This window comes from Odontesthes bonariensis, chromosome 12 (assembly GCF_027942865.1).
Source record: "Odontesthes bonariensis isolate fOdoBon6 chromosome 12, fOdoBon6.hap1, whole genome shotgun sequence".
Lineage (NCBI taxonomy): Eukaryota > Metazoa > Chordata > Actinopteri > Atheriniformes > Atherinopsidae > Odontesthes > Odontesthes bonariensis.
Window position 1 is genome coordinate 5094098 of NC_134517.1, and position 24070 is coordinate 5118167.

The following is a 24070-nucleotide window of genomic DNA, read 5'->3' on the forward strand; positions in this document are numbered from 1 at the left end:
TTACAAATAGCGTGGGCATGGTGCTACTGCTCTTTATCGGCAGCGCGTGCAAGGACGCGAGGAGGAGAATCTTCCATACAAATAACATGGTGGCTATCAGTAATACAGTCATGGAGACAGGTAGCCTTGCTGCAGTTATATACTGCGTAGAGTTTCCACGGTAAGAGGATTCATGATAGCCTGTATGAAAATCTTCTGGCACCTAAAAAGTGAAGCCCACTGATTGTTCCTCACGCTCAGGTTTGTACTCACTGCTTGCCACATCACAGCCTCATCGGGAATCACCAGTGCGTTTCCGGGACTCTTCCTCTGCAGAGGGAGCAATGATGCGATCCTGAAAGATTTTCACAGGAGACATTTCTGCTGGTAACCTCTACGCACGTCACACGAGAGGAGCGTTTGAGAGGGAAAAGGTGGATTTTAAGATTCGATTAAGTCAGCTGTCGCGTAATTGGGTGGTTGAGGTTGTGGACCATACTTGAGGGGAAAGTTTCTAATCGTATCTGAAGCAGCGCCGATATCACAGGGGATTGAACTAAACCTACGTCTCACCGTTGTTTTCTGGTATTATTATCATTCTTACTCTGTTGGGAGTGAAAGCAAACCAACGAGCTATGAACTTGCTTTTATGGATCCTAAACTTTTCCCTTTATTGGACGTGCATCGACGCACAGGTAGGAAACACTCTATATCCGCTTCTCTTGTTCATGCATTTTTTTTTTTTGTTTGTTTTTTTAGCTTTCTGAGTAATATTTTTTGGACTAGCTTGAACTAGTTTAATGTAAAAATAACGACATAGCGAAAACAGGCTATAACATTAGTCATCAGCTGTTGAAGTGAGCGCAAACAAGCAACAGATGTTTGATTTAATTTCTTTGTAGACAGAAAGTCAGGCCTAACACACCAGTCTGTGTCTTTTTTACCTGTCCGTCATTTGTCTTCTCCCCCCCAGCATTACACTGTACTTTGTAGGTACAAAAGGGTTTGAAGAGTCACCACCCAGAGACAAAACTGTAGCATATGAGTCATATAGTTTATGCAGTGATTAGTGACGCCAGAGGCTGCCACTGTTGACAAGTCAAATCAACATTCACTTTCAAGGCTGTCATTTTAAGCATTTCATCAGGTATATATTGACCCCCACAATTGAATTTAAAAAAAAAAAAACTTTCAAATTGTCTTATCTTCCAGTGTCCATTTCAGACGATCCTGCACTTTTCAATGAAAGGAATGAATTTTATGTGGAGCTAACCCTTAAAAAGTGTGAATCTAACAGTTCATTTGCAGAACAGAGAGAGGAGATGTGATATATGTGTCAGTGATGAGCTGAAAGAAAAAAGTCAAGACATCTGAGGAATGTGACACAAGCTTAGGTTGAACTGAATTATCATGCATGACATGCTGCCTTATTAGTCATTGACCAGTGAAGAGTCAGAATTGTTGAGAGGGATGCTACAAAATGTTTGTCTCCATTTTGATTTTGTGGACAGAAGAGTCATTCTTGCTTTTACATAATTGTGGACATTGGCTTCAGCACCGCAGCCCCTTCCAGGAAATAATGAATGAAAACAATGCACTTCAAAAATATAGCAGGAATTCTGCTGTCACCACTTAGTTGGCTGACTCATGGCAAAAATAATGTAAAAATAAATAGTTTAGAAAATGCTCTGTCCATATGGTTGATTCAGATATTGTGTTGGTTTGTTTTTGTTAGTACGTGCCAAAATAATTATTTCAGGAAAATTGATTCAGAGTGCATTCTGGTCAGAATTATTGTCAAATCATCAATATGATAAGCAGAGAATTTAGAGATTCACAAATAATGGCTGTCAATTTATTCGAATGAAACGTCCAAAGTTATAAAACAACTACATCAACAATAAAAAAATAAAAAGCTTTGGCATATTGAAAGTAAAAATGCTTACATGAAATGTATTATTGATTAATAATTGCTACCCTTATGATTATGACTGAAATCAACAAACAAAGTAGAAAATAGGGTAAGACATTTGTTGAGTCTGTTCCAGAAAGCAGCTGTATGAAACGAAGTCAGAGTCTAACCATCAAGTCTCTCTTGATCAACACTGAAAGTAGCAACTTCCAGTTCTTGGCTCTGAAACAGCCGATCTGTTTGCTCAGTCAGCTCTGTGTTCCGTCTGAGTTAAGGTACTGGGTGGTGAGAACAAAGTCATCATCAATGAAGCTAGCACACTTTGATTCACCATGGCAACAGGTAAATGTAGTCCTTACACTTGATTTGATAGATTTTTTTTTATCATTGATGAGGTGATGGGAGGAAAGGTTGGTGGCAGCAACTGAAGATGAAAATATAAATCACAATATATAAGACATAGATTAATTATGGACATCTGATTGAAAAGATCTCACCCTGTAATAATGATTTTGGTGTTTTAGAGTTTAAGTTGTACTTTGTGTTTAATGAACTTTTTTTTTAAACGGCACTACACTTAAATGACAATGTTTCACTAAGTCTAAAAGGGTTTAGCATGAAATGCCTTCAAAACACAATCAGTCTACATGCTGCCTATTCCAACTTGGTTGATTGTTGCCTTTATAACCACAGTGTGTGAACAACAACAATCAAGAAGGACAATGTATTTTAGGTTGTCCTTCTTGAGGTTGGCTCAAAATGGATTTTATTCTGAGCCAACCTAATTTCATGACAGAACCTTAAATGGCTACATTTGTTCACAGCTCACAACATTTTAGGATGAAATGCTGAAAAAAATGAAATAACTACATTTTCCTTACCGTGTTCCCCACCTTGATACAACTTAAGTTTCGATCAGCACATTCACATTCTTTGTCAACACATCAGCATCCTACTTCATACCTGTTCCTATGTAATGACCGCCACTTCCCATGTGTTGCTAGTGATCAGTTGGCCAGACATATTTAAAAGGGGGTGCTCATCATAGAACCTTTGTGAAACTCAAAACACCTTTGTGCTAGAGATCTGTGATTTGCACAAAGTTTTTTAACAATTATTATACTTAAACAGTTACATCTTACATATTTTACATATCCATTACATTCATGTCACATGAATTCTGCTGATGGAAAACCACTGATTAGGGATACATTACCATCTTACAATTGTAATACTATTTGTTTTGGACACATGGACAAATATAAGTATTCCATGATTTCAGCTGAGACTGGGCTTTCAGAGAAAATTATGAATTCACCTTCCACTGCTGATAAATGAATCACAACAGTAAGCTTCAAGACATCGGGAAACAAACTAATCTGGAAGTGCTGATAGGACAGTGTTGTTCTTGCTGATATGGAACAATCTCAAACTGAGGCTTCCATCCACAGTGGATGCGACACACTGAGCCAAGTAGGGTTCCATGGGCCAGAACTAAGCAGGGTAGTACCATTGAAAGAAAGCCTCAAAAAGTAAATGCTAATATTGCTCAAACATTCATAGATAAACCTTTCTTATATAATGTAACTAAAGAAGAGTTCCTTGGGAATGAAAGCATCTCTATAGGCGACAAAATGTGGGCAGTATTGAAAAGAGGAATAGTAAACACTGTGAAGCATGAAGCCTTCTGCCTCTGGAGTAGGAAGCATTAAATATATGAAAGAGATGTTGAAATCAGAGGATTACCAATGCATTTCAGAGTGAAATCTGTTACTACCCTGTAGCAGTCACAGTGCCGTGTGGATTAAGAGTCTTTCAAACTTTGACAAAACCAACATTCCTGTGGGGGATGTTTACGTATGTGGATAAAAAACAGATCTCCATTTTCTTTCCACAAAGGAAAAAGAGACAGAAACTGCCTAATTTACGATAACCTTCTACCCTTTTGAAAGTTTTTGGGGAGTCGAACTCGCAACAGACGCTCTCCATCAATTGGGATAAACTCGAATGAACAAAGGATCTCTCTGTTGGAAAAGTGGGAGACCTCAATATCTTATCTTCACCATAAATCGAAGTTGACACTTTAACACCCTTTCCCACAAGAGAACCGACCAGATGGCTACACACGAACTGAGAAGACTTCACTAAGACTCACTTTTAGTCGAATCTTAAAACTATATTAAATGTGTTTGATAACCGTATACAATTTCTTTCAGGTTTCCAGCTTGATCACAAGACGCATATAGAGACAATTTGTACGATTCTGGCTTAAATATTGACAAAGAACTGATTTTGGTGTAAAATGCCCAACCTGCCTGATGGAACCACATTGCCCCCTAGTGGTTTGCAGTGTTGATTAGTTGAACATTTAAATCCCAGAGGACTCAGTAAAATGGACAAGATATATGCAACTATTAACTTTTAACGATGTCCCTTCGGTATCTATTTGGTATTTGTTTGGTATCCCCATTGTTAACACAGAAAATTAACATTGTGTGGTTCACTATTCATATGTCACGATTTCATAGATATTCATCTGAATTTTGAAAGTCATAATCATCAATTACGTTGTGTGTTATTTTTGATGTCTTTATATTGCAAGTCTATGTTATATCTTTAACCTGCATATCTTAACAAGATGTAGTGTTTTCAGAATCACCGAGACAAATGTTCTATGAGACAGAGTAATGGAGAAATAAGAGTTTCTTTGTCTCATCCAGAAATCCTCATATAAAACAGATCATCTTACACAGACACCCAGGCAGACATTCACCACAGTTCAGGCATATCATTGGCTGAAAGAGTAGTGTAAGCTTACGTCACGCCCCGCCTCCGAGAGTCAAAACCCGGAGCCCGCGAAAAACACGCTCTTGTTCCAGAAGAGTTTCAACCCAGAGTTTCAGAACAGAACAGAGATCACAGTTGCTCAGAGAGATTTGGAGATGATTTGAGAAGGAGAGAAGAGCTCACCAGAGTTTGGGAGTTTCCCCATAATCTCAGGAGAGAGCGGAAGGACGTGAGGATGAGCGATGCAGAGGACGACCGGAAGGAAGCCCTCCAGAACCCAGTGAGACCCCGGAGACGAGAAAGAAAGACCCGAACAAAGATAAGAACAGAATGAAGTTTTCCTACCAAGAAAGCCAACTCAAGCAACCTTTTATTAATCTTCTGTGAACTTAAGTTCACTTCATCAGAGAAGCAACGGACTAACTCTGGCACTCGAAGGATTTGATCATCTAACCACAGCCCTCGGCACCATCGTTCCCGTTTCCCGGTGAAAAGAAGCAACTGAGAAGTCCGCTAAAGTCAGCCAGCACAACCAGGAAGGCCCAGAGAGCGGAAGAGAAATCCCCTCGGACCCCGCGTGGCCGCTGCCGTGTTCCGAGCTGACTAAGCAGAACTTCAGCACAGTAAGACCGACCCGTTTTCACCTTAAAGTGGGTTTGATGGATGTCTCGAGGCTTTCACAGAATGATAAATTAATCTGAAATGTCAGTATTTAGCGTCAAATAGTCAGCCAACCTAAACTATTTGAATACATCCAGTATCTCCCCATTCCCCATGTTTTATTTTCCATTCACTAAGTGTTTTATATAATCACCCATATTCAATGCATCTCCTGTTTGTTTTAAAGGTTCATGTTTTGGTCATATCATTTTAATAAATAGTTCATATATCTATATATATGTTATAATCACAGATTGTGTCGTATGCTTTCTTTACGTAATGTCTGTCCAACCAAACGAGAACTTCACGAAAGTAGCGAGATATGAGACTGATTATTAATTGATTATTAACTGATTATTAATTGATTATTAATTTAACATACCAGGATCGTAAGATTTTAACAGTTTTCCTCCCTGACTGTAACTTAAAGTTAAAATAACGGTAGGTGGTGCCCTTAATTCGAGGTTTAAGGTTTATTTGAGACAGTGAGAACGTCTTATAAATCCTTATATTTGATGCATATATAATTGCCCAATAACGCTACAACCCCTTAGATGAAGATCTTGGATCTCTAAACACTATCAGCATCAATCTATAGCAAATGTTCGATAACACAAAAAAGTGGTTGAAAAGGCAAGCAGGAACCATGATCAGCAATGAGTCCTTACCTAAATCCGATTAAAACACATTTGGAGGAAGCAATATGCAGTCTGCCAATTCAAAAAGGACTCCTCAACCATTCATATTGTGGTACACTGAAAATGTATGTGTGAAAAAGATTCAAGTGAAAAAAACGCAGGACAAGAAGTCCCTGTGATTTCCAGGGTATTCAGAGACAGTAAGCTAAACACAGTGGCCCTCATTTATCAAGCCGTCGTAGAAAGCATCGTATATATGAGCGGAGAACTCGTCGTACGCAGAGGCTCAAGTGAGATTTACAGAACATGCGTACCACACCAATCCCATCGTAAAACCGAGCGGCTGTTGATAAATCCGGCGGCCGAAATCCATCGTAATGATCCTAACCACGCCTTCTACAAAAGGGGGTTGAGAGGCCGCACCTCTAGAATTTGCGACATGGATAGACGAAAGGCGGCAAAGAAACGCTGTCAACGCTGTTGACAGCCGTCCCAGCTTTCAACAGCGTTGGCGATGTAAATCGCAGACCGGACGAGTTATGTATTTTCCCCTACTGTGATGGTCAATAAAATGTGATAAACTCCAGATTAAATGAAATCTAAAATTGAACGATGTTTTACTTTTTCTCCAATAAGATCAGGAAGAAGTGGTCCGATATGAAATTGGCCAAAAAAAGGTCGCAGCTGTCCGACGCAGCATGTCACAAACGGGGGGGGGTTTGGATTTGAGTGCCTTGGAGGAGAGGGTGGCTGGCCTGATCGGAGCTACGTCCTCATCGGGCGTGCCAGGGAAACTTGACACTGATGCGCCCATGTCAGAGCTCGAGAATGGTAAGAATGACTGCACACCCAAGACGTTTAAATAAAACAGTTGCTTTAATATTCAACACAAATGAGGTTCCTAATCAAACTAATATTTTTCATTCACAGATGAATCCGAAGTGGCATCCGGGCAACCTGACCCGCGCGACGAATACGCGGCCCCGTCAACATCCGAAGCGTCTGCCTCTGCCTCTGCCCCCCGGTCTGCAGCGTCACACCGGCCAGCCGTGTTAACCACAGAGGTCCTAGAAAGACAAACAGAGATCGTGAAGTGGATGATGGCTTTAACACACACCATGCAATCTATCGACAGTAGCCTACATTGAAAGACATAAATGAAACACTGAAGTCACAGAATAAATGCTGAAAGAAATCGTTGTTCTCCTTTCTTTTTTCATTGAATAACAGAATGCTTACCAAAAGTCAGAATCGCTGAATACGTTCCTCTCTCCTCCTGAGCGCTCTTGGCTGTGCAGGCTGGTGGTAGGGATCTCTGGGTGCGGGGTCCTCTGGATGTACATCTGGAAATGGCACTCCATTTTTTTGGGCAATGTTATGGAGATCCCCGCATGCAATAATAATATTGCATACCTTTTCGGGCGTATAGGGTTCCCCCCGCAGCCGAGAGACAGATCCAGCTTTAGGAGCCCTATACACCTCTCCACAGTGGCACGCGTGCGCGTATGCGCAGTGTTAAAGCGCCTCTCCTGTTCGGTGTGAGGGTGCGCGGTTGAATAATGAGCCATCACTCTTCCAATTACGGAGTTGTACTTGTTTAATTTATTTAATTTGCGTTTATGTTTATATTTATGTTGAAGTCAAATAAAACATGGGCCTTCTTTAAAGTGATAAGTCTGTAATTTTAACCAAGGGATTTGTTGCGACTCCTGTGGCACGCACTAGTGACGCTGCTGTGTTGCAGTCACCGCAAGTCAAAATGGAAAAGTGCGTACACCGGCCTCAGACCTGTCGTGGCGATTTCATCTTTCCTGCGCTCACGATGGATTTGATAAATGCCAACCTTTGCGCAGAAAAGAACGTACACGCGACCTACGCACGTTTTTCGTCTTACGCAAGTTTGATAAATGAGGGCCAGTGTATCTACAGAGAGCTGCTGCTGCATTTCAGCATGAAGTCACACCTTCTCTGTTCGAAGTAAAACCAACTCCATATAAATCCAACCAAAGTTTTTTTTTAGAAATAAAGATGACGTACATCAAATGGGATACAATAATCAGAGCATACAAATGGTGATACTTTATAATACTTCCTGAATAAGTAAAAAATGAGGACTATTAATTTACAAATTTACAGGTAATTATGAACTGATCATTACATAATTACCTGTAATTAATTAAGTGTCCTTCTTTTATGAAACCTGAAGCAGCACTACACATTCACTGCTTGTTGATTACTGATTACTTGAACATTGTGACTTTAGTTAAAGCACAATATCATACTAAACAGACAGCAGTTTCTTACTAGTTTATTTTTTTCCTTTTTCTTTTCCCCTTGTCCTGTCCAGCATCATGGCAGCAGAATTTTAATCTGAATACCGTTTTTTGGCAAACGCATTTTCTTTGACAAGGGAAGTTATATGAACGTAAAGCTCTCCTTGATTACCAAGTACTGCTTATTTATTCATTTTCCCCCTTACAGGGGGACAGGAAATGAGACGGAAATAAATAAACACACACTCGCACAGCACACTCATCTGCTCATGGCCCCCCCTCCCAGCTGGGCGGGGACAAAGCACACAAAGCGGGTGCATAATTTTACTTTAAGATAACTTGACCATTAATTATTCTAATTATTGTACGGTACAGTAAAACATAATTTCTCAACATTTGAATCATTATTAATGACATTCAATGCAATATTAGAGTTGTGGATGCTCAAAGAAATGTACAAGAGTACATTAGAATAAGAGTTTAGGTGGGGGTTTCTACTAGAAAAAAGGAAAGTATGTTAGCATTGGTTGTAAAACCGGCGCTATGACAAACTGGTGACCTGTCCACGGTATACTACACCTCTCAGCAGGTGGGATAGGCACCAGCCCATGGGCAGAGACTGGTTGAGTGGCCTGAAACCCTTTGGTTGGTGATTAAGAGATAGAAAACGTGGGGGGGTTAGCAATAAAGCCTGTAAATATTCTATCTTATAAACATTCCTTTTCTTGTGCTTAAAGTTAAAAATGTTAAAGCTTAGAAAGAAAGCAAGGCGATAGTCCTCTTATTTCAACAAAATGCAGTGAGCTGGATTCAGATTAAAACATTAATCATGCTTGAATAAAGACGGTCAGAGGGTTTTCCTGCCATGGTCCTGACTGACTTGTTGGATATTACTTAAAATAAATGAATCTACAATCCTGTGAAACAGTGATGCTTCATGCCAGCTCCCAAATCTTATCACTGGTGCAAGAATCTGTTAAAAACATTTAGAAGGCTTGATTATTCTATGTAATGGCCTGTAAGAAATTATTTTACACGCTTCTGTAAACTTGACCTGGCACAATGACTGTGATTTTCCTGGACGGTGTGACAGGTAGTGAGAGGACAGTGATTTAAAATGATGTCTTTTTTTTTATCACTGCAGGTAAAAAGTCAATTAGGATAGCTGGAATAATTACCAGGTCTGTAGATAACTATAGAAGGTGAAAACTCTGATGTACTTCAAACTTCATCTGGTCATTGACTGGAAAGTGCACAACTGGTGGAGGAATGAGCATTCTTCTGTCATTTGTGGCCACACGGGACTGATTTCAAGCTCTGGCATAGTGTCGAGGAGTTTCAGCAGTTTAGTAGTTCCTTCCTGATTTTGTATCACTGTGAAAGCAATTTCTTTTTCTATTAATTAAGTATCAAAAATAAATAAGTAAGGCAAATTATGCAAAAATTTAACAAAAAAATTTATCAGATGGTTGTAAAATGATTGGAAATATTAAACAAAGGAAAAAGGAAGTTGACAGAATGAGAAACCTTTAAAACCATAGACGTTCCATTTCTCCAAATGGGAGTTAGATTTTTGATTTGTCAGATAAAACACAAGCATGCCAATCTCAAAATCAAGTGTCTTTTTAAATGAATGATGAAGGACTTTTTAACAGCCTTTCTAAACTGTCTAAGGAGAGCTGGTCGGTGTCTGGTAGAAATGAAAACAAATAGCAGCCTTTGATTATAGAAGACCGGGTCAAACAGTGGAGTAAAAGTGTGTGTAAGGTATGTTTTTTTTTTTACTTGGATCCAAACCAAAGTAGAACCCCAAGAGTTCCTGGATAGACTGCAATTAATTTTTGTGGTGACATTATGGTCCCCATGGAATGATATTTTGGTGTCTGGACTGAAATACTCTACTTAATTTGATGTAAAAGTCATGACAGAATTTGGACAAGGTTAGACCAAGCAATTTTCCATGATCCTAATAGGCTGCAGCAGCAGAACAGGACGTAAAGAGTAAGAGAGAGGAATGCAAATAGTGTTGTCTTAAAAGTTCACTGTAATGAATTCAAAGTTCTCATTGATCAGCATTTTTTAGCAGAGTACATTCATTTGGACACACTGAGAGATAGAAAGTTTTAAGTTATTTAGGAAATAGGATTTATTTTCTATCTTCTACTTGCACTAAAAAGGTTTAAAAACTCCTTTATGTGCATTCTGTATTGTAGCTCCAATAGCTGTATAATATTTGATCGAATATTTGATCGAATATAAACATCTAAGTGTAATTCTTGCAAAACTAAAGGTGTCACCTCTTAAACTTACTTTATCATGTTGTGATGGTCATTTTTGGACAACCTGTTCTCATTCCCAGCTTATCCAGTAAGGATGCTTGTCAGGAATGCCACTGTTTCAGGGACGTCTGATTGTACACAGTCAAAGTGCTTCAACATTTGAAATATACTGTCAGCATGGCACTATATCACAAAACTGCAGCAAAATGTATTCAGCTGATAACATTGCTGACATGTCACAAAGGTAAAAACTATAGAAACCATGTTGCAAAAGAACTAAAACCAAACCCAGTAAATGAATGCACAAATAAACTTACCATAATGTTGATAATTTTTTCAAAATAAACATTTAGAGTTAAAAGTTACACTATATATGGACAAACAGCAGTATTAAAATGAGATTGTACAATGAAATGTTTATTACTGCTTTCTGACATTATATCAGTGGTCATGGCTTTCCTTTACTTCTTTTTTTTTCTGTAACCTGCTCACAGCAGATGGTGGATGCCAAGTTGTGCAAAATGTTATTTAAAGTTTGGGCAAGGGGTGACTTATTCACATACTCCACAGACATGCTGCAACAGATCTGACCTTGTTCATTGTGCTCCACAGATGGGGTTTGATGGTCCTCTCTCAGCTCAGGAGCAGATGTACATCCTGTATGAAGTCAAAATGCAGTGCCATCAGAACCTTTCTAACATGGAACCAGGAGCCGAAGGTACAGGCTCTTTAACATATTGTGAAACAAAACACAATTCTGAACATTTGAAGTAACCAAAATTATTTTCATACTTTTCATACAAAAGAATATGCTATGTGAGAAGCTTTTATTGACAAATGGAGCATGTGGTCCTGCTGAAACAAAGTAGTGTCAAGATTCAATTCAGTACTTCAAATATGCTCTTCAGATGTTAAGCTTCGAGTGTGCAAGCATATGGGAGATAACGTAAGTTACAAATGTAACTACGGATCTGTGAGACCGAGGGATGACCGTCACTACGGTCTTAAAAAGGAATGATCACCTTCGTTCTGCCTATCACCGAAACCATATGTCAAAAAAGTCACGCCCGTGACCCCCGGAAGCAGAACGACCTGCGTTAATAAATAGCAGGGATTGCTCCCGGTTCAGTCTCCTACCTTGAGCGCCTCAGGCTGTTCTGAGCGACAAAAGATAGTGACGGTCATCCCTCGGTCTCACAGATCCGTAGTTACATTTGTAACTTACGATCTGTTTCGACCTCACTCTGACCGTCACTACGGTCTTAAAAAGGGATGACAAATACCAAAATGGTCGCGAGGAACATAAAAGCTAATTATTAAAACCTCGCTCGGTCACGGACATGAGGGCGGCGTCGCCGACCGAAGCTGGGCGAGTTACATCCACCCTATAAAACCTAGTAAAAGTGCATGGCGTAGACCATGAGGCCGCTGCACAGATATCGTCTGCTGGTACTCCCCTGAGGGCAGCCCAGGACGTTGCCATACTTCTGGTAGAATGAGCTCTTATACCAGGAGGGGCTTGCATCCCCTGTGCCTTATAGGCATTGGAAATAACCTCTACTAGCCAATGGGACAGCCTTTGCTTTGAAAGAGGCAACCCCCTTTTTGCTGCCCCATAGCAGACAAAAAGTCGGGAGTGAGCTCTCCTCAGTGGCTGTGTAAGGGCCAGTTAAGCCCTCAAGGATCTTACTGGGCACAAGGTGAGTAACGTCTCCTGCTCCGCCTGTGAGGCAGAGGCAGGCTGAAACTGATCCACCTCCAGAACATGGTTGATGGACTGCCTGTTAATAACCTTTGGTAAAAAGGCTGGATTTGGCCACAGTGACACACCAGTGCCGCCTTCCCTCCATCTGAGGCAGTCGTCACTGACAGAGAGGGCACACAGCTCCCCGACTCGTCTTGCTGAGCAGAGAGCCAGAAGGAAAGCAGTCTTGAGTGACAAAGAGCGTGGATCGGAATCCGAAATGGGCTCGTACGGAGCTTCCGTGAGTGAAGTTAAAACCATCGGAAGGTCCCAGCCTGGTGCCCGAAGGGTACGAGCTGGACGTAACCGGCGCGCCCCTTTCAAGAACTGGCCAACCAAAGGATGCCTTCCGAGAGGCCCGTTGTTCGCCCCCTGGTGGAAAGCGGAAATGGCTGAAGCATAGACTTTCACCGTACTAATCGCCTTGCCTTGATCCAGTTGGGACTGCAAGAAGCGTAACACATGAGGCACAGGGCAAGCTGTTGCCGGCTCAATATCCATACTACGGCACCAGTCAGAAAAGATTCCCCATCTGAGCGCATAACTGGCTCGAGTAGATGGGGCCCTGGCGTTGTTGAGTGTCTCCTGTACAGACTCACCTAAGCGATCAGCGACCGGCTCTGCAACGGCCAAACCCAAAGGCGCAGGGCGGCTGGGTTCGGATGCCAGACCTTCCCGTCTGCTTGTGACAGCAGATCTGCTCTGCTTGGCAACTGCCATGGCTGACCCTGCAGTAACTGGAGCAGGTCCGAGAACCAGGGTCTCGCTGGCCAACGTGAGGCAACCAGCAGGACTGTGTGTTGGCCCTCCTTGATCCTCTGTAGAACCTGAGGGATGAGAGGGAGTGGAGGAAAAGCGTACAGTAAGCCTATTGGCCACTCTTTCGATAGAGCATCCAGGCCCAAACTGCCCCCCTGCCCCCTGAGGGAGTACCATTCTGGGCAGTGGGTTGTTTCTGCTGATGCAAACAGGTCCATTTGCGCAACCCTGTACCGCATCCAGATCTGGTTGACCACGTCTGTGTGCAGTCTCCATTCTCTCAGGAGTGGACCAGTCCTGGAGAGCATGTCGGCCGCAAGTTATCCACGCCCGGGACGTGTACAGCCCTCAGCGACGCCAGTCGTGGCCATGCCCATGTTAGGAGCTCCTCCGCCACTTGGAGGCATTTCTGGGACTTTGTCCCCCCCTGGTGGTTGACGTGATACACCGCAGAGGTGCTGTCCGATCTCACCAGAACATGGCTGTGCTGTAATGTTGGCAGGAACCGCTGTAGCGCAAGGTGAATGGCCTTCAGTTCGAGCACATTGATATGTTCCGACGTCCATGGAGGTTGCCAAATGCCCCACACTGAACGTCCTTCCCAGACAGTCCCCCAGCCCGTTAGGGATGCATCTGTCAAGATGACCTGTCTCCTGTGAGGATGACCCCCCAGGGGGACGCCACTGAGCAGGAACTCCCTGTTCCTCCTAGGACGCAGGGCTCGGATGCACGCCCGAGAAACACGCAGCCTGACCTGCCTGTCGTCTCTCGGGTGGAGTTGGAACGCATTGAACCAGCATTGGAAGGGACGTGACCTCAGCAGGGCAAGAGGAACCACTACGGCTGCCGCAGCCATCAAGCCCAGCAACCTTTGGACTCTGTGGGCGGTAACTAGTCCGCCGAGCCGAAAGCACTTCAGGGTTTCTAGTAAGCTGTCTGCTCTCCGGCCAGTGAGAGACGCTTTCATGTGGGTTGAATCTAGGAGGATACCCAGGAATTCTGCCTGTTGGCGGGGCCGTAAATTGGATTTCTTCCAATTTACCACGAAGCCCAGGAACTGGATGTGGGCCAGCAGTGTCTCCGTGTCGCGCACTACCTGCTCTTGAGAAAGGGCGCAAACGAGCCAATCGTCCAAGTACGGTAGTATCTTCAAACCCTGTGCCTGGAGGGGGGCCAGTGCAGCGGACACCACATGACTGAAAACTCTTGGGGCCAGGGAGAGGCCGAAGGGAAGGACCTGAAACCGAAACGCCCTGCCTTGAAAGGCGAAACGGAGGTATGGCCTGTGTTCTGGGCAGATTGGGACATGAAAATATGCGTCCTTCAGGTCCAGAGACGTAAACCACTCCCCCTGCTGGATTGATCGTATCACCATTGCGGTGTGAACCATTTTGAATGGCAGCACCTTGAGGTATTGATTTAGGGGCCTGAGGTCGAGGACAGGCCGATGACCGCCGTCCTTTTTGGGCACAATAAAATATTTGGAATAAAACCCAGCTCGCTGTGCGCTGGGTGGTACCTCTGAGATAGCCCCTTTTAAAAGTAGTTCTCGAACCTCGTTGTCGAGCACGGATTTTAAAATTGGGTCTCTTACAGTTGTTATTCTGACCCCTGAAAAAGCTGGGGGCCGCCGTCAAAATTGTAGCCGGTACCCGTGGGCTACCATTGTCACGACCCAAGGGTCTGGCACAATCCCCTCCCAGGAGATCCGAGATAGCCGGGAAGGGCATTCGACAGGCAGCCCCTGACTGCTACGCCGGACCACCGCCCCCGCCTGCGTGTCTGCCCCTGTTTGTCTTTGATCCCCGCCTCCCCCTGAACTGGGGATGTGGGGCTGGCCCCTGGTTAACTGCCTGAAAACGCTGGCCCCGAGCGATACTAGCCTGAGGAGGCCGGCCGGGCTGCCGTTGCCTGAACCTACCCACTGATGCTCGGTAGACGCCGGAAGCTGCTCTAACGCCTACGCGTTGGACAGCCTCCCTTGATGCCGCAGCCCGTTCGGCACGGTCCAGCACCTCCTGGGATCCTGGATGAAAAACACGCCCAGGTGCCACAGGGAGGTTAATCAGCTCTGTTTTAATAGCCTCTGGCAGAGGGGTTTGCGCAAGCCACACCTGACGACGGCACAACACTGCCGAGGCCATCGAGTCTCCTACATCCCGTGTGAGCTGGGAGTGAGCAGATAGAGCAGCCTCCACCAGGGCCATGGCATCTCCGTCTGCCGGGTCTAGCGTCTTACGCAGAGCCGCCAGCGTCATAGCAAGGGCATTGCCCATACGGGCTGCTCGTGCCGAAGCGTTAAAAGACCTAGTGACCAGGCGGTCTGTCTTTGCACACTCCTTACGAGGGCAACGTGGATTAGGGGATGCCCGCGCAGGCCCAAGTGATGTCCAAGAGGCAACTGACGCCTCCACTGGTGGCATGTCTCCCAGCCCTGTTTCAGCAGGGTATACAGCCATTGCCAACTGACGGCAGCCTGGGTTAAACTGGGGCCGCTGCAAGGTCTTACCCCAAGCGGTCCTCAGCATTTTGGTGTAGTCCTCCGCCACGGGAATAGAAGGTGGGGGGCTAGCGTGAGATACACCCTCCCAAACACCCCCATAAGGAGCTGGGTCTGGTGTGGGGGGCTGAAGGCCTAGAATTTTAGAGGCACACAATACCCTTGACAGCAGATGGCTTACAGGTATCTCCTCCACGACTGTGGACTCACCTCTAGAGCCAGTGCGTAGTTCACCACCATGACTGCCTCCACCTGTTGCGTCAGTGGTCTGTGACGCTACGGTGATCAGCAACAGAGCGCGAACGCAATTACAGCAGATTCAAGGCAACGTGATATTAGCTTAACTGCACAGTCCAATTCACAGGGACACAAGGCACCTGTTACCCTCGGGTAGTGAATTATGTGACTGTGTAGCGCATGCAAAAATTATCTGCTTCTTACCTGGTCCGGTTTTGAGGCGATCAAGGTGAGAGACTGAACCGGGAGCAATCCCTGCTATTTATTAACGCAGGTCGTTCTGCTTCCGGATCACGGGCGTGACTTTTTTGACATATGGTTTCGTTGATAGGCAGAACGAAGGTGATCATTCCTTTTTAAGACCGTAGTGACGGTCAGAGTGAGGTCGAAACAGATCTCATTTGAACAGTACAGTGAATAAGATGGTGACTAGTGAATGACTATGTAAGTCATAAATGATAATCTGAAAAGTTATATATAAAAGAAAATATTAAAATATTTTGTATTCATGAAGTTTATTTCGCTAATATGAGAGAAAATTGGCAGGGATGTTCTTAATATTTTAGAGGAAACATGTACTTGTTATAATGTAAGAAGTTCTGTCTCATAAACATTTTTGTTGTTTTCATTTAGTGATTTAAAACTTTTGGAATCCTTATTTTCAAGATCCTTTAGTTAAACAGAAATATGTTGAGTATGTGACTTACAGCCTAAAGTAAGAACCGATTCTTTACAATACATTGCAGGAAAGGTACACATGAAAACTGTTTTTTTTGAGTAGCAAAACCTTCTCCTCGATTAGAATGTAAAAAAGTGTTAATTTTCCATTGGTTGGTTACAAAGGTGAGTGATGGTAACAGCACCAGTGCTTCTGTAATTATGTCAAATGGGAGAAAAAGTCAAGTTTGGTTGTTGATTTGAAGGTAATTTCCAACTTCACAAACCATATATATATATATATATATATATATATATATATATATATATATATTGTCTGTCTTACCAAACAGTAACTGAAAATAAAAAAAAAAAAATCCTAAGAAACTTTATAGGATGTGAAAATAGAGCATGAATAGAAAATAGAACACTTCTTCCATGAATCTAACTAGGATCTCTTTGATAAACGTCTTGATTTCATACCTACTCCCCCCCCAACACACATTTTAGGTCGTCACATTCACTCAACTGAGCATAAGGATTTATGTGCCTATCATAACAAATCTATTAGTTTGACTGATTTTATGATGGCAAATTGTGTCAGTGGTACCAGCACATTACAGGCATCACAGCCACCTGTTTTGGTGTAGACACTAAGGCTACGGCTACACGAAAACGAAACGAGTTTTTTTTTTAAAACGGGTACGAAAATTCTTGCGACCACACGGAAACGCGCTGCTGTCCAGACGAGAACGGATGAAAACGATGAAACGATGCAATACACACGCCGCTGTGTCACGCCACGCTGTGAGACAATAGAGAAGTGTTAAAATTGGCTCACAGCGTCAACGTGTGACTGACGCAAAAACGTTTTAGCTGTAACAATGGAAACGAAACGAGGCCGTTTTCAAACTTTCCCACTCTGGAACCCGTTTTCAAAAACTATCGTTTTGGGGTAGTGGGAACGCCGGCTCCGTGTGGCCGCGACAGCGAAACGATAAGAAAAAGTATCGTTTACAGTGAAAAACGTTTCCGTGTAGCCGCAGCCTAAAACAACTTGGTTAGGTTTAGGAAAAGACTGTAGTTGAGTGAGAAATATACAGCTCAAAATGTTAAACAGTGGTATTCTTCATTTTTCTGGTCCTCAAATTGTATAATTTTAGTAAAACTGAGGAGGCTGTGTAGCACTGAAGGTAAGGCTATGGCATTATACCACATAAAATAGAAATAGAAATAGACATAGACATAGACATAAAAGGCATAAAAAGTCCCACAAAATAATTAAAAAGAAGTAGAAAAATACTTTATTGATTCAAAATTTAAAATTTGTCAAGTAGCTCAAAATCTTTTTCTTAAAATGTTTTTTATTTACAATGATTATATATTATAACAACAACAATTGTAACTAGAAAATTTCTGAAGAAATTTTGATGGGTGCCAATCTACTGCCCGCCCAATCGATAAAGCCTTTAGTTCAGTTAAAGTTGAGAGTCTCCTGTCACATATAAACTTTGAATGAGGTCTCTGTGATGTCGTAAGGCTGAGTTATGGCAACTCCAAAATAGGGCAGTTTCTGGTATTTGAGGCAAAAGTGCCTTCTTTTTCTCTCCTTATGACCATGAGTTTTAATCCTGATGCATATGCCTGGAACAAACCTATAAAGTTGAGAGCCTCCTGTCACATATAAACTTTGAATGAGGTCTCTGTGATGTCGTTTGACAGAGTTATGAGGCCTCCAAAACAGGGCATTTAATTATGATTACAATGAATTTTTATCAAGGTCCGGTGTAAAAAACAGTTTTTATGCTATTTTAAATAAGCTTAAGTGCTTAATGTTAAGTGCTTTTCAATGCATTTTCCCAATGCATTGTGGGTACTTGGATAAGGCATCTGGAAGGCACAATATGGCTCCAGAAAGGCTCCATCTTGGCTTTTTCCTCCTAAGCAGTCTCTGGCTGTGTTCGAAACCGCCTACTTCTCCTACTATTCCTACTAGTCATACCTTTTTAAGTTCCCGGATGTATACTAGACAGTGTTGGGTAAGTTACTTTAAAAATGTAATCCGTTACAGTTACAAGTTACCAACTTTTTGGATTACTTAAAAAAAGTAATGTAACTAATTACTTTTGGATTACTTTTGGATTACTTTTACCTATTTATGGTATAGGATAATCTGTATATTATCTGTATGATTCCATCTGTATTTATCACATTTATTTATACCATGCTATTTTTCTTTTCATTGTACTGCCATAACTACATTATACATTCTCTGCACATACATGCATTTCCCTAGGTAATTGATCTATTCTGCACATATCTATTAACCATCTTTCCTTACACTAGCTGTAAATAACTGCATTTTATCTCTAAATACTGCATGCTATACAATCTGCACGCGTTACACTTGATAAGATGCCAAACTGCATTTCATTAATACATGTGCAATGACAATGAAGTGCTCTACTTTAGTAATAAATAAGCAAAGTAAGACTTTTACATCACATTTTATTTTTCTTTGCACACCCTTGCTTGTGTGTGTGCGCCAATACTTCCGGTGAAAACTTCCAGGTGATTTGACAGCTAGCGCGTCAGGTTAGGGCCAGTGGCCGTAAACAAAGGTTAACTTATAGCCGAGAAGAAAGATGATAATATAACGTAGCTAAAAAGACTAGCTTTCTTCAGTAGCCTTGATGCTTAATGCTTACCGATTTAGCAAGCCTAGCAGCCTCGTTGCTAATGCTAGCCGCTGTAACGTTACCAACCATACCCGACGTCAAGGAGTTGGCTGAGCAGGGGCAAGATTATGGGGCTGGCAGAGTTAACTTCATAATGGGTGAGTGCAGGTTTCATTCACTTGTTTTCATTCTTTCACAGGATTGATTCACTTCATTGGTATATCCGATTGCTGGCCATTATGTGTCTGGGTTTGTGTGGGTTACTGATCATGGTTGTTAGCAGTCGATAGTCAGGTTGTGTGATGTGTGTGTGAGTGTGTATTTTTTCTATGGGTACATGCAGTGATGGGCAGTAGCGTCACTACTTGTAGCGAAGCTACTAGTTTAACTACATTTCCCAGTAGCTTGGCCGTAGCGTCACTACTTTATGTATCGAGTAACGTCCCTGTAGTTAAGCTATTTTTTTTGTCAAGTAGTGACGTAGCGTCCACAAAAGCTACAAAATTTCAGGTCATGCCTGAGGAAAACAGCAGTTACCAGCATCACAACATGGTTTTGAACACAATAAAGTGAATGTCTGTTGAACGTCATGCGCAAGCTGCTCCCACTCGTCTGCTAGTGCCGCCTGCATACATACCGGTGTTGTGCCGAATTCGGCACCCCTGCCGTCAGATGCACCCCCTCGCGGGAGCGAGCGCGCACCACTCGTTTGTTCAGAAAGTGAAGCATTTGCCTAAACAAACGCTGGGGAACATACTATTCTACGATTTAATTATTTATGAAGGAAATGGAAGAGAAGAACATCTGTTGCTTTCAGTGATTAAAAGTCTAAAGAGGGCGCCCCTCTTCGTCGGTGGCGTAGTGGGTTGAGCAGCCTCCCCATGTACAGAGGCTACAGTCCTCGCTGCAGCTGGCCCCCGGTTCGAGTCCTGTCTATCCATTAAAGGCATAAAAAATATTTAAAAAATAAATAAATAAAAAGTCTAAAGAGTGTACCGATGTTCTTCTCAACACAAAATAGCGTTATAGCGAACACAAAACAACACTTTTCTGTTCTGGGAAAATATATACCCCAGCCATAAGCACAAAATGAATGGACTTGATTTTTTCAAAACAAGGTGAATATATTTGACTTGGGGTTTCACAAGACTAAATATGATTCCAGCTTTTGTTGCAAGGTTCAAAAGTAAGTGCTTTTATTTGTGTTAACCTGTAGGCTATGTAGGTCGAAACAATAGCCTTCTGATCCTGAATATCACTATATGAAAATGTAATTTGATCTATGCCTGATAGACAAGTCATAGCATCTGTGTGTTTCTCACCATTAAAGGACATATTCTCATATTCAATAGCTACACTTGTTTTTAAGAAATTAAATATTTTTCTTGCTGCTTTATAAGATAAAATACAATAAACCAATCCACCACTAACATATCTGTTATCAGACCTATCAAACTCATACATATGTTGGCACCAAATTCATGCAGTTAACAGTACCTAATGCTGAGGTCAAAGAAATAAAATTGTGCAGATGGGGAGCATTTCATGGCAGGCCTTGTGTTCCCTTTCCTGTGATACAGCATGTACCCCCTGCTTAACTCTTACTGTAAAGCTGTCACATGCACTAAACTGACTCTGGTTAAACACACTAGTCTTATCTGTGTACTGTGAAAAGCATTTGATGTTTTATTTAATGAAGATATCTGTTATTTTAAATCAATCTGATATTATGTCGGTACAATGTAGCTTCTGATGTAGTGAACTACTTTTCCCCACATTTTTGTAGCTTAGCTCACTACATTTCTAGTGGTAGCTTTAGTGTAGTGAAGCTTAATTTATGGTTGAGTAGCTGATAGCTTAGCTCACTACATTTTACAAGTAGCTTGCCCAACACTGGGTACATGCCATTGACTGTATGAGCGGTCTGTGCTCGTTTTTTTTATTTTTATTTAATTAGATTGGAGATACTAATTAATACTGAGGGGGGGCTGGTCCCGGGGAAAATTGCCAGGGCCGATTTTTTTCCCCAGTCCGACCCTGCCGCTCTGTACTTCTGTCACTGCAACCTCGCACAAATTGTAATCCTGTTAAGTAACCCCCATTCTCACTGAATGTAACTGTAATCTGAGTACATCGTTTTTGCTTGTACTGTAACGGATTACAGTTACTTTTATTTTGTATCCTTTTACCGTAACGCCGTTACATGTAATCCGTTACTCCCCAACCCTGATACTAGATGCATACTAGATTCGCCGAAATGTTGAGTATTCATCATGAGGTTACTTGTCACACTCAAACTACCCAAGATGCAACGTAACGTGACGTCGCCCATCGCCATTTGAACGGTCAAATTCCGTTAACGGGACGAGAGCAGTCAAAACCGCATAACCGGAAGTGCGTTGCTCACTGCGGCTAGCTTTAGTAGCGCCGAATTCGTGGGAACAAAATTGTAAATAGCTGGTATTTTGTCAGATTTTCAACACCTTGGGGGTCTAAACGACTACTTTCTCGCCTGAAAATGTTTCAAATGTTGCTAAACTTATATATTTACAGAGTTTATAGCTTAAGCGAAATCAGATTTTCAGGCCGGCTGATTTCGGCTCGGGCAGGAGTGAAGTGCACTGTGTGTAAACGCTCTGCATACTGTCTGATCGATGAGTATGCCGTTTTCAAGTATGTAGTATGTAGTAGGCGGTTTCGAACACAGCCTCTGTCTCAGCCCTGAGCAGGCTGTTAAGCTTGTTGATAGGAGACAGCTCGTCAGTACGAGCAGCTCCAACTGACAGGTGCTGCAAATGACACACACTTGTCCCTGTTAAAAATGGAGCATTTCTGATTTCCTACTTTCTCGAACAAACGGTCACAGCTCGAAAAGTAAATCTCGTATCCGAATCATTTTTGTACCGTGAGCGCCACAAGGGACGGCCGAATCCAGCGGTGTAATTTTCATTCGGCTATCCCCTCGGACTCGTTTTAAATGGCAGTTTTAAAATCATATTTAAACACTGATTTGAGGATTTTAGCCATTTATAATGGAATTGAGGGGCAGCACTTTGCGCTCAGAGGCAATTTGTGATAAATCTGTGTGGCAGAGGTCAATGAGTGTGGCATTGTGTGAAAGAGGACAAAAATACCTACGTTTTGTGATAAAAATTTGTCCAGATCGGCCAGATATTTCAGACATGAGAGAGATTTGTTTGACGAATCCGTTAAGAATGAAATTTAGAGTGAGGGCTAGAGTGCGAGAGACGCCAGACCTGAGATTTTGGCACCCTCAAACGTAAACTGCCGTTGTGTGAAAGCCGCATTAAATATATTCAAACCCTTCGATTCAGTTATAGCAGAGAGTCTCGTGTCACTTACAAACTTTGAATGAGGTCTGTGCTATGCTGTATGGCTGAGTTATAAGGCCTCGGAAAATGCCTTTTTCAAGCTCGTTAAGGGTCCAAATTGCAATTTTTTAATTTTTGATGAGGATTCCCTGTTTAAATTTTCCGACATTTTCCCATTTTGCGGGAATTCCTTTTGACTAATGAGAGAGAAAAATCTTTGCACACTATTCCCGATCAATGCGCACCTAACGGTGTGCTTTTTATGTCGGTCGGACCATCGATGCCAGACTAGTTACGGGCCGAACTTTAGGGCGGAAACGGAAGAATAATAGTCTGGCACAGGAGTAAGATGTGTGTCTAATGCCTTCGGCATTGGCACCCATAATAATAATAAATTGATACATAAATTAATTAATTTGAGAAGAACTCAACTGACTGTTAAAAAGCCTTATGGCTGTGGGAACAAAGGACCTCCTGAACCTCTCAGTCCTGCAGCGCAGAGAGATGAGCCTCTCACCAGATGCTCCTCTGTCCTGCCAGGATGTTTATTGTTCTCCAAAATAATAATGTGGGATGTTTATTGTTCTCCAAAACAAATGATATAATTTTCTCCTCATTCGTTGCTCCACCACAGCACTGAGAGGGTCCAGCCTTTTGCCTACCACAGAACTGGCCTTTTTTACCAGTTTTTCCAGTTTTTGTCTGTAGTGCAACTCCCCCAACAAACAACAGCATAAAACAGTGCACTCTCAACGATAGTGTGATAAAACTTGAACATCATGTCACTACATACATTGAAGGTCTAGAGCCGTCTCAGGAAGAAGAGACGGCTCTGGCCCCTCCTGTACACTGCTTCTATGTTGGCAGACCACTCCAGTTTATTATCCAATACCACCCACAGGTATTTGCAGAACAGTCTCTATCTCCCCTCCATCAATGCAGACTGATTGGTATGGAGTTTTAGATCTCCTGAAGTCCACCAGCAGCTCTTTGGTCTTGGTGGTGTTCAGGACAGTTCAGACAAAACAGTTCTTTTTGGTCCAGCCACAGAAGGACTCCACAAAATCCCTGTACTCCTTCTCCTGTCCACCGCGCACAGCTGCCACAACAGCCGTATCATCAGAATACTTCTGTATGTGGCAGGACTCTGAGTTGTACTTGAAGTCCGATGTGTACATGGTGAAAAGAAAAGGAGCCAAAACAGTACCCTGTGGAGCCCCAATACTATATTCCAGTGTTCCAGTAACACATTTCCCAATCCTGACATACTGTGGTCTGGCAGACAAATAGTCTATAATCCATGATGTCAGGGAGGGAGCCACACCCATAACTAGAAGCTTGTCTTTCAGTATGGGAGGCCCTAATTTGGGCACCGATATGAGACAAGAAGTTTTCCACAGCACTAGGACTTTTTCCATCTGAAGGCTCATATTGAAGAGCCTCTGAAGAGGGACTGATAGTTGACCAGCACAGTCCCTCAGAAGCCTTGGACAGACTCCATCTCGGCCTGAAGCCCTCCCTGACTTAAGTCTCCTGAGCTCAGCTCCAACCTCCTCTACAGTTAGACACAGAGGTTGTAGCGGAGGAATGGCGACAGGAGTGATGTTGCTATCAATCATAGAGATGGGGGTGGGG

The 24070-nt window shown here is 42.6% G+C and overlaps 1 protein-coding gene across 1 annotated transcript in view; it reads left to right on the forward strand.

Annotated features, from left to right (window-relative positions):
- The first annotated feature begins 303 nt into the window (after positions 1-303).
- The window catches only part of pth2ra (parathyroid hormone 2 receptor a), a 95007-nt gene continuing 71240 nt past the window's right edge, over positions 304-24070 (forward strand). Inside the window, exons 1-2 of the mRNA XM_075478958.1 lie at positions 304-674; positions 11141-11246. Of these exons, the coding sequence (XP_075335073.1) occupies positions 615-674; positions 11141-11246 (166 nt within the window). The 5' untranslated portion in view covers positions 304-614. The remainder of the gene's footprint in view (positions 675-11140; positions 11247-24070) is intronic.